This window comes from Schistocerca gregaria, chromosome 1 (genome assembly GCF_023897955.1).
Source record: "Schistocerca gregaria isolate iqSchGreg1 chromosome 1, iqSchGreg1.2, whole genome shotgun sequence".
In the NCBI taxonomy this organism is placed as follows: domain Eukaryota; kingdom Metazoa; phylum Arthropoda; class Insecta; order Orthoptera; family Acrididae; genus Schistocerca; species Schistocerca gregaria.
Genome location: NC_064920.1, coordinates 869,216,582 through 869,228,612, shown reverse-complemented (window position 1 = coordinate 869,228,612; position 12,031 = coordinate 869,216,582). Strand labels below are relative to the sequence as shown.

General features: G+C 39.2%; 1 protein-coding gene across 3 annotated transcripts in view; it reads left to right on the top strand.

Annotated features, from left to right (window-relative positions):
• Positions 1–12,031, top strand: part of LOC126273200 (cGMP-dependent protein kinase, isozyme 1-like) — a 365,331-nt gene that overhangs the window by 328,240 nt on the left and 25,060 nt on the right. For all 3 annotated transcript variants that reach the window (XM_049976745.1, XM_049976753.1, XM_049976759.1), the window contains exons 13-14: positions 822–1,007; positions 10,431–10,497. In XM_049976745.1, the coding sequence (XP_049832702.1) occupies positions 822–1,007; positions 10,431–10,497 (253 nt within the window). The remainder of the gene's footprint in view (positions 1–821; positions 1,008–10,430; positions 10,498–12,031) is intronic.

Sequence of the window (12,031 nt, the reverse complement as noted above, 5' to 3'; positions counted from 1 at the left end):
GCAGCTCGTTTATTACTGTTATTTTCTTCTATGTGAGGTTGCCTGTAAGTGTGGCACCATAACAACTATTTTAAAAGGATAGCCTGTTACTCATTGGAAGGATGACATGTTGAGTTGCAGACAGGCACAATGAAAAGACAGTTACACAGAGATTTTGACCAAATTTTCTTCAGAAAAGGAAGGAAACCACACACACATTCACAGAAGCAGGCACACCTCACAACTGCACGGAACTATCTCTAGCTGGAATTTACACTGTCCAATGTGGCACTACAGAGACATTTTCTGCAGCTGTTTGCTTGATCATGTTGAGTTTGTCAAGCTCCAAATTTTTATTCTGCAGTTAACTAGTGCTCTGAATGCAGAATGTTCGTGTGTTGTAGGGTGGCAAGATGATTTGTATATGGTAGTATCTGTTGATGTATACTGTGGACTGTGAAGGTGTATCTACTGGTTAGTTCACTGATATTTAGATGTCAGAAGTTGATACTATCATTGCTTACATACTCAAAGGTGATTTTTACATTTTTTTACCTGTTTATCAAACATTTGAAGTGTATTGTTATGAAAATTTATCTCACCATCTACAAGAGCAGTGTATAATGAACATAATGTTTGTGGTTAATATCTATAAACAATGATTTCATTGTAAGGGTTTTTGCACCAAACACACACACACACACACACACACACACACACACACACACACACACACACGTTAAATTCCATAAATCAAATCTGCATGCTGTACCTACAGAAATCCACTACATGATTTGTTAGCTAACATATAAAACTGATAATCATATGTAATTTATTTACAGACCACCATTCCGTGGAAGTGACCATCTAAAAACATATAATATGATACTAAAAGGAATTGGAGCAGTAACTTTCCCTAAGTACATGTCAAAATATGCTCAAAATATGATACGTCACCTCTGTCAACATCATGCTGCAGAACGTCTTGGATATCAAAAGGCAGGGATAAAGGATATAAAGGACCATAAGTAAGTTGTGTGAAAATCTTTTCTTAAGTACACACTCACTCTCTCTCTCTCTCTGTCACACACACACACACACACACACACACACACACACACACACACACACACACAAATCTGCTTCATTTTTTAATTTTTTAAATTTGTTATAAGGCCTGTTCAGAGAGTAACTGAACAATTTATTTAGTAATATTTTCATTCAACTTACAAAAGTATAGTGCTTGTCTGTCTCAAGCAAGCCTTTGCCATGCACCATAAAAAGTGTGTTCTGTCATTTTCTTCACAGCCTATGACAAATCCTCCTTAATATCATAAGTGGTGTCAAAATGGTATATTTTCAGAAGTGATATTAACTTTGAAGCTACAAAAGGTTGTAGTGTATATGATGATGTGTACAGGCTTATTTTTCCAAGTGTGTGATAAATCAAATGATGCATAATACAAATATGTATTATTTGTAGACTGCACTTTATCTAAACAGGTTCATTAAGTTTCAGCTCTGGTGCTGACTGTTTAAACACTCAGTTTCATCTGAGAGATAATGCCATCACCATTAATAGAATTTTGAATAATGGAAAATTTGATTGCAACTTTTGTGAGACATAAAGGAACTTAAAGCAAATTTATTACACATGAATATTGGAAGCTTACTATTATTATCTTATCAACACTTACACAACTTGTCTGAGGATATTCTTCAAGTGTGAGGGATCCTTACCATATATCACTAACAGAGGATATTGTATGTTTATGGAGAAGGACAGTATGAATACACACATGTTTGTGCATCACAGAAATTTGGAAAAAAGTGGACCTGGCAGATGCCTGTACATAGTAGGGAACATTGCTCCAAAAGCCTATTTACAAAGTTCCAAGAAACAGAATTAAGTGAGGAGAGTAGGAATATAATTTTGGTCCTTAATCATCACTCACAATGGAAATGTGAAGACAAAATTAGTCTTACTGCATCAGACTTAGAAGCATTAAACCAGTCATTTCTCACATCCTCAATGAACAAATGTAAAGGGAAAGAAGCATAATATGAGGTACAGTGAAATGTGTTCTATCATGCACTTCATAGTGGTTTACAGAGTATTAATGTAGGTGCCTAGGTATATGTAGGTGTAGACTAGAACTCACAATGAGTCAAATAAAGTGTAATTGATTGCTAAATGACAATCGTGATATGAAAGCTCTGATGGGTTAGGATCAACATGTGAACTGGTTGTGTTGATGCAGTGGTCTGAGACTTACAAGTAAACAGGTCTTGGCAGAAACTGTTATTAGGATAGTGCTGCCATGGTTTAGCAGTCCACAGTTGTCTTATCTAATGACTTCTGTGATTGCCACACATACCCTGTGCCTGCATATTGCTACACAAAATTCTGATGAACAAACAACAACATGAAGCTTAGAAAGCCAACTGCTTCTTCCACTTTCTATTTAGGCAAACAATATCCCAAAAGTCTATGATATCAAGCCCATTAGTACAGCTGAAATGGCGTTAAATAATATCTATCATATGGTCTAAACAAGGCATATCATAAATTCAGCAAAAAATTGTAGACCAATAGAATTTAAATCAGGTCATGTATTCTTTAAAGAGAAACAGAGCAGAGAGAAAATTCAGAGGTAAGCTGACTTTAAACAATAAAATCCAATCTGTAATGAGTCTTTCACTTTGCAGCTGTGTTCATTAAAAAAATTAACATTTAGGCTTTACTGTAAGCAACAAAGTTCCATATAAAGTGAATATTTCACTGTGCAACAGTGTGTGCACTGTTTTGAAACTTCCTTGCAGAACAAAACTTTCTACCTGGCTGGGACTTGAACCAAGGACTTTGCCTTTCACAGCTAATATTCCTGTCAACTAAACTGTGCAGGCATAACTCACAATCTGTCCTCAAAGTTTCAATTTGGCAAGGAACTCTAACTTTTAAAATTTCACAGAGGCTCTCCAGCATATTTGACTTAGCCATAATGGAGGTAGCAGATGCACACAAAAAGTTACAAAAAGCTGATGTAAGACATCAAATCGTACTACAAGATGGATGGTTTGTAAGCAAAACTAGAACAAATACCAAACAATAATTCCTCCATGGGGAATACAGGCTATGACACTAGAAATGATGGGGATCACACATTAGCAGAATTTACTAAATAGATCAATATCTTCGGTTTTAAAACATTCTTTCAGAAGGAAATAAGTGGAAAGTGGACTTCTGAAGTTCCACATGAAATAAATTTGATACTGACTATATTTTATCAAAATAAGGGAATTATACATCATGTGATATTTTAAACCACTTTCTAATTTCAAGTGTTCTTAGATGTTTGAGATCCAGAGTAATCGTTAGACATAGAGATAAATAATATGAAATTCATTTGACAAGAAATCAGAAATGTTGATCACAAGAACTTATTTAAGTATTAGGAAGTATACCAAAGCAAATCAATTACATACTGTGGTGTCACAGTGTATAGGCAGTGATGACATTGAGTAATCACACAGCACAGGAACACACACTTCAGAAGCATCTGAATTCAAAAGTCATAAGACATACTAACTGGTAGAGAGTTTTGTGTGAGGTCTCTGTTAACTGTCAGCATCATGTTTGTTGAAGCAGCATTGTGACTGTAAGGATAATGTCAGCAGAAAGGTGGGAGGTGAGAGTGGTGGTATCAATGTCGTGTGGTAATTTGATGGTCTTGCAGAACTGTCGTGGAACGGAGCCATCAGCAGTATGGTGATATGCATGCTGATCTTCAATGAGGAGGTTGTTGTCTGTGAACTTGTTGTTGAGTTCCTTAGGCAGTAAATTGTGGATGTCCAATTGCAAATAGAAGGCTGATGATATGGTGCCACTAATAGGACCACCAACAAGTGTATCAGATGGGAGACCTTGGCAAGTGTTGATGTCCAGTGAGGTATTTCATAGTGGTCATGCACATTTGAATACATTAACAGATACTGTAGTAAGTTTCCCTTTTAATAACATGTGGAATGTGTGACTGTCTCTTTAAAACACTTTGTGGGGGTGTGAGAGTGGTGGGTATAGGACAGATCATACCATGTTATCCCGTAACATTACAAATTCGCAATCTTTAAGTGCTTAATGTAGGAAGACTTTAGGTACTAAGTGCAAAGGGTGCAAAAGTATGCGGAGGTGAGCAGTATGTTGTTTGACATGAGAGACCAGGTCAGGTAGGTCTGGGAGCATAATTGATGGTTCCTGAAGTGCAAAGTCTGCCAGTAGGGATAGCAGTTCATGACATAATATTTCAGCCAGTGAGGCTCCAAGGTAATGTTTTTGTACTGTGTGACCCCCAGAAGTACCCATAGTAATGCCTCACTCCACAGGCCACTGTGGCACATAAAGACCACTTTTAATGTGCAGTGTCACCACTTGACATAACCGCTGGTTTGTGGATGCTATTCTGTGGTTTTGAATCACCTAGTGCCTCTCATATTGCACAATTCTAAGGAGAGGGTGGATACGAACTGCCAGTCCTGGTCTGTTGTGGTGGACAAGTGACAGCCAAAGCCTGAGATCCACATTTTGATAAATTCTTTGGTATTAGATTCAGCTGCTATCTCTTTTAGTGGTATTGCTTCAACCCATTGCATGGCATGATTGATCATCAAGAGAATGTAGTGCTAGCCACAGGAGGCAGATAATGGGCCAACAATATCAAAATGCACATCTTGGAAGTACCCTTTTTCGGATCTCAAAGCGACTTAGGGACAATCGTGTGTGATATGAAACCTTGCTCTTTTGACACAGTCTTTCTTCAATTAGGCCATATGAGCTGATTCATCACAAGCCAAAAGGTTAGACAAATGCTTGGGTGTGCCAGATTGTGTACTAGGGGATGACTCAGCAAAATTGTTGAAGTGCAAGAGAATGTCTCCAATTTTTTGAAACATTACAGAGTATAAGGCAGGATCCACTGAAGTAGGTTAAAGTTCTATCCACAGGTTCGTGGATGGGTCATGAATGATGGCTTGTAACTTTATCTTGCTCTTGTGCCTCAGCGCATTCGGGAGGATGACGGTTCAATCCCGTGTCCGGCCATCCTGATTTAGGTTTTCCGTGATTTCCCTACATTGTTTCAGGCAAATGCCGGGATGGTTCCTTTGAAAGGGCACGGCCGATTTCCTTCCCAATCCTTCCCTAACCCGAGCTTGCGCTACGTCTCTAATGACCTCGTTGTCGACGGGACGTTAAACACTAACCACCACCACCATCTTGTGCCTCAGCAAGCTGTTTGTAGTCAAAGTGTGATGACAAGACATTGACATGCAGGAAATAACTTGCCACAATATTTTCTGCACCTTGTAGGTGATGGACATCTCTGGTAAAATGGGCAAGTGCCAAAATTGTTGGGGGCAAGTGTCCTTGGGTGGATATCAAATAGAGTAAGCCAGTGGATGATGATCAGTATAAATAATCAGGGGGTGTCCTACATCTTGCCTGAAGTAGCACCATGCTTCATAGAGTGTTAGTAGTTCCCTGTTGTGTGTGGGCCACTCGCTTGGTGCGAGCTTTCATGAGAAAAAACAGAGTTGACTGCTGAGTACCCACCACCTCTTGTTGCAGCACAGAACCAATAGCTGAGTCACTTGCATCTGCTGTTATGATCAGCTGTGCATCAGGGATTGGGTGTGCCAAAGTGATGACATGGAGCAGGCAGTCTACAGTGTGGTCAAAAGCAGATTTCACCTCGATTGTCCATATGAGTAGGTTTTTACCAGTGGTGTTCTTGCTGGAGACAGCTTACAATGCCAATGATTGCAGGGAGGCTGCCTATGGAAGGTGTCTGCTTTAGAAACTAATCATGTCTAAGAACCAACATAGTTCTTGATATTCTTGGGTTGGTGGCAGTTGCTGATTAGTTTCTATATGCTGTGATGTGGGACAGATGCCCAAAGCATTTACAATATGTCCAAAAAAGGCAACTTCTTTGAGTACAAGTTGGCAATTGTCTTCATTGCTCATGATTCTATTGTGCGAGAGGATGTTGAGGATTTGTTCAAAAAACATGTTGCGGGAAGCACCATCTGATGAGAAAATTAAGATACCATCAAGATAAGCATAACAGAATGGGAACTTGAATAGTAAACCATCCATGAAGCATTGTCATGTTTGTGCCATGTTCTTAAGTCCGTATGGCATAAACATAAAGCCAACCAAACCAAAAAGCATGATATTGCTATTTTGTAAATGTCTCCTGATCACATAGATATTTGTAGGTATGTGATCTTCCAATCAATGACACTAAAAGTAGAAGTGTTCACTAAATTGTTTAAATATTCTTGCATCACCTGCAAAGCTTACTCTCTCTTCCTCTCTTTGTGGAGTGGTACATCTCATCCGTATCTTCAAGATACGCATGTGACAGTATTCTGCACATAGCTTAAAAACCATATTTAATAACTCCTGAAACAGTTCATGTTCAACAACAAGAATTATCCCTGTGCCAAAAGAATGAAAGTGTGCCAGCATGACAGGATGTGCTTAACACAGTTACCCTGGGGTAGCCGGTGGCCAGTGGCCTGTTTAGAGCACCCTGGCACATAGAGCATGCAGTAGAAAGTTTTTCAGTTATGTTTAGCATTATCTGTGAAAGTGTAATTATATGGTTCCTTTCACTTTTCGAATAAAAAAGAAGTATGGCAATTGTTTGTTTGACATCGTCTAAAGTGTTTAAAACACCAGTGTCAATTTCAAGGTGTATTGCAATTTCAGGAATAAATAAACAATAATCTTAAAAGCAGTCATTAAACAATGTCTTGTGCACACTATATTATTGTGAGGTCCTCCCAGTCCAGAAGCTAGACACAGACTGAGTGAATATCCCGCTGTTTCCTCTGTGCCGTCATTTTGGATTATGACACAGGAGGAGGAGGGGAGATGGTCAACAGAGCCCCCTGGTGATGGTATTGTGAACTAGGTCAGTTGGCCTTCATACCTCAAGGTGAACACACTGGATGGAGCTACTGTCTAGTGCTCAATCAACAGCAATTCAAATTGTTTAAATAAACAATATACCACAAAGGGGTAGGGAGAGGGGTGCAGTTGGTTTATTGGAGGTGGCCCAAAGTTTCAACTTCCCGCCACAATGTCAGCAAGACATTGCCACATCTATGGCCGCCATCTTGAATCCATCATCTTGAATAAATTTGGCAACAATGCAGAGTGGAGTGGCACTCTCTTCACTCTAGTAAGGCAATGACAATGTCACCCCACTCTTGAACTGTTTGGAGATTTATTCAAAATGATGGATCCAAGATGGCAGCCGCAGATGTGGTAATGTCGTGCTGACATTATGGCGGGAAGTTCAAACTTTGGGCCACCTCCAATAATCTAACTCTACCCTTCCCCCTACCCCCTTTCTTCCCTCCCCCATCTGGAGATTGCTGGAAAAGGACTCAGTCTCTGCTTTTGCTGGCAGCTAGGATGGACAAAAGTCTTTATTTTGTATGCAGTATGGTATGTTGTTTATTTAAACAATTTGAATTGCCATTGATCGAGCAGTAGACAGGAGCTCTATCCCATGTGTTCACCTTGAGGTTGGGAGGCCAGCTGACTTAGTTCACAAAACCACCATCAGAGGGTGCTGTTGGTCCTCCCTCTCCCCTCTCCCCTTGCCCTCGCCTCCCCCTCCCTTCCCATGACATGATCCAAGATGGTGGTGTGGGGAACATATGGTGAGAAATTTGCTCTGTCTGTGCTGAGCTTCCTGAGAGGTCAAATGTGATTGTTAACTGTGTACTATGTGTTCAATGGATGAGATGTTTATGCTGGAGAAGGACTAGTTTAACAGATATATTAGCTGTAACCATACAACTGAGGACTATATCCATAGCCACTTGCATGATACTTGGAAATTGATGATATTTGATGAATGGATGAAGAAGACAAATGTGCTGCATGAAATAATTAGGATGCAGCAAGATGGAGCTAAGTTACACTTCACGTCTTATGCTGATAAATGTGTGTGCTGGAACTATAGATCATCCACTAAAAGTCCAGTCAGTCTTCCAAAGTGCAAAAGACAAGATATTACCCACTGCGGCACAACACTCATGGCACCGGCACATGCTAAGCACTTTCTGTCATGCTGGAAATACCTGCAGCCTTCCTCCTCAGCCCTCGCACACAGAAGTCCAGGATGTTTGATACTGAGTAGCAGTCCATGATGGTATGAACATGAAGGATTGTGTAATCATTATTCAACCTGAGAGATCCATTTTTTGGGGGACAAACTTTATGGGTAAAGCCCAGAAACTATCAAAGGGGCAAACTATGGCAACATGTAATGTCTCATCCACTGCCACTTTTGCAGCCCTAAGTAGGTCCAGCAGTAGCCAACATGGTATGTGACACACCTGTGGACTGTTCCATTCTTAATAGCACACTGTGTGAATCATTCTTGTGGGCGAAGGTTTGGAGACACAGTAGAGCTTAGGCAGGCAAGTGGCACAGTACTGATCTTTTTAGAGGTGAATGGAGGCAGTGCTGTGAACCTGTATGTGGATGGCAGTGGAGGTGCAGTATTAGCATGGTGTAGAGATGATGGCAAGAACTCACCATTGGATAGGTCCAGAACCAGGCGAAAGTGATGGAAAAAATCCATGCCAATAACTGGTTATGATAAATCTGTAATTATAAATATCCAAGTGAAAACATTGTTCAAGTTGAGGTCTAGTGTGTGGATATATGATCTGTAGACTTGGATTGTCATATCATTTCCTGCACAGAGTTGGACAGGTGTGTAGGCTGTCATTCAACATGTTGAAGGGGGCAGAAAAGTACTGACATCTGAGTCGGCATTAATGAGATGTAATTGGCCACATATGTGGTCACATACAAACAATCTATTTTTGTGAAAAAAGTGGGGTGGATGCAGTCCAGCCTCACCATTATGGGTGTCTAGGCAGTCTGGAGAACAGTGTGTGAAGTTTTGGAAATTGCATGGTGGATTACAGTTGTGAGCGGAATAAGTATATTGTTCGTGGTACCAGGAAAAGTGATTCTTTGTGGGTGTGACATGGTCAGTGGCATTCTGCACAGGTGTGGGCACAACACAGTTGCTGGTGCTCTGCACAGGTGCAGGTGTGACATAGCTGGCAGTGCTGCACACAGGTGTGGATGGCAGGTGAGTGGGGCGTTTGTTTTTACTGTGCAAAGGTCATTGCTCCAGCTGAGCACAGGGACATCAGAATCAGTGAAAGTCAGGTGAAGTAAACTCAGCTCGTGTTGTTGACATCAGTTATATGTTGTCTATGCTGTATGGTAGAATGTATTCGATCAGCGAGTTCAAGGCATGCCTCCAAAGGTCGTGCTCGTGGGCAACCATAGGCAGTTGGACTTGTGAGAGGAAGCTTCACAAATCACAACGTGGATAAGGTGTGATCAGGCATGAGGTGGAGATCAGTCTGTGTGCCATAATTGTGATGGAGTCTTGCTCCTTAAAACTTTGTTATAAATAATGTGAGGAATTGTTTCAGGGACCAGGTGAGGAGGTGGTGGAGTAGAGCAGTTTTCGTAGTCTCATATTTGTTATCTATTGAGTGGGAAGGTGATATCACTTGTCATCTTCATGTTCCCACATCTAGATAAGCAGAGTGATGAATTTTGTACCATCACTGATGACATCACTTGGATCAAAAATGTTGAACAATGTCAAATTTCGTTGTTGTATTCAAAAAGGAGGTATCTTGAGATGTGTTCTGTTTCTGACTGTTTGCCAAGGCAATGTTGGTAGTGGAAGAACGGCTGAGCAAGTGCCATGACCGAGATGATGTGCAGTAGGTAATGCATCTGGCTGCATGAAGTCTGGAGTGATCAGATTCGGCATCACATGATTGATACCTCTTTGAAAGTAAGTAATCATGATTCCAACCAGTTGGATTCCTGTGGCTTGAGAGTAGTTCAGTTTCTGCATGAATAGGATCCTCTGCGAGATCTCGTAGTACATTGTGTGATACATACAACTGCTTGCCATTGTTGGACACTGTAATAGCACTGTTCAGAGGAGTGTCACTTCCACTTTTTATCACACAATATGCATGCAGGGTGTTATCCATAGCATCTGATGCCATGACACAAGAATTGTTGTCCAAAGGTATAATTGTGTGGTACAGTAAGAGCATAATGACAGCAGTGTGGTTGCACAGTAGTTGGAAATGTTCAAATTATAAGTGAACATAGTCATTGGAAGTGTAATGCAGTGGTGTATAGCACAATATAGCACAATTTTATGAACAAAAGTAGCGTACACTTCAGAGGCATCCAAACTCAACAGTCATGAGGCAAACACCAGTCAGAGAATTTAGTGTGAGGTAACAGTTGACCACGAGTGATGATGTTTGTAGATACTGTTTTCCTACAATACCAATGCACTTTTTTCTGTTTCTTTCAGATGGTTTCATGGATTTGACTGGGAAGCACTAAGGAAAGGGACAATGAGAGCTCCAATCATACCAGTGGTAAATATAAGCACAACTTTTCTGGCAGGTTTAAATTACCTCTGCGTCAGTTTAAATATTTGTAGGGTTCTGACAGTTTTAAAATATCATCACACAACATCCAGCATTTGAACATAGTGATACGACTAATAGTCATGTTTTCATTTTGTCTTTTCTCCTGGTTTCAGTTTTGAAGCTGTGAATGAATAGCAATGTTCCACTACCTAGTAGTGACTTCTATCCTTTATATTATAACACTGTCATGATTATATGTATGAATAAAGATGGTTTTTCCTTATTTTTGGTGATATTTTACTAAAAGTGTTCTAATCATTTGACTTTTGTATTACTGTAAAACTTTAGTTCAGATACCGTAGTATACCAAGAGAAAATAAAATTACTTTCTTTACAAAATTATTACTACAGTATTGCTGCAAGGTTTTCTCCAGCATCCTTTTCTTTTTCTTACATACATGAATGATTAACTAATTCTTTTCCCTCCCTACAAGACAGTAATGTATTCCGACAATATGACTCACAATGAATGATCCTATCATAGACAAAGTGAGAAGAAAAACACATTGTCTACAAAAACTAAACTAATGCAAAATAAAACCCAAAACTGAAATAATATTTTTCTTCCCCAAACTAAGTGAAAAGTGTATGAATGTGTCAGATTACTAGAAATCATTTAGACCCATTGAAGTGGGATGGAAGCAAAGACCAATTGTCCATTAAACTATCATGTGTGATTTACTACGTGAATTAAAATTTTGTGGCAGCAAGTAACACTTCAGTCTTCATATTTTTTCTTTTCCATTCTCACTTAACTTGTGAAAGTAGTCATGCTGGCCATATTTAAAATAACTAAAAATATTAACTCTGTACTTTCCTCTATACTTAAAGCCTGGCTCTTCTCAATAAAAAAGAGCCAATACTTTAACTTACACAGGTTATATTTAGAAACATGTAACAATGAACAGAAAGAACATAAACTTACAATATACTGGATTAAATAAGTCCAAAAATAGTCTCAAATATACTGGCAAAAAACTGTATAATAAACTATGTTTGGGAGTGAGAGATATACCATAAACTCCTTGGAGAAATATCTACTGAATCTATTAATCAACTGCTATGTTTACAAAGCAGAAGAATTATTTAGCAGTGCACTATTGTGAACCATACATTTACCTGACAACATAAAATATAAATATAATGTATAATTTTTAATGGAAAGTTGTATGTCCATGATCAGTCGTGGATGAACAAATGAATGAAAATGAATGAAAATAAAATACTGGGCAATACAATGAGTTAGGTACTTCTTGGGTTTCTTGAAACTAGAGATCACTTTTTTGAGAATAAAGTGGTTAAAGAGAAAGGCAATAAAATGTATGTTCAAGTACAGGATGAGTCACTAACTGTGGCAAAGCATACTATCATTATATAATATTCACTCTCCTAAGTAACTTAATTTTTGTCATATATGCTCCAACATCCATTTTCTTGATTATTGTCCCTTTTTACCATAACTCACAAACAACTAATCTCA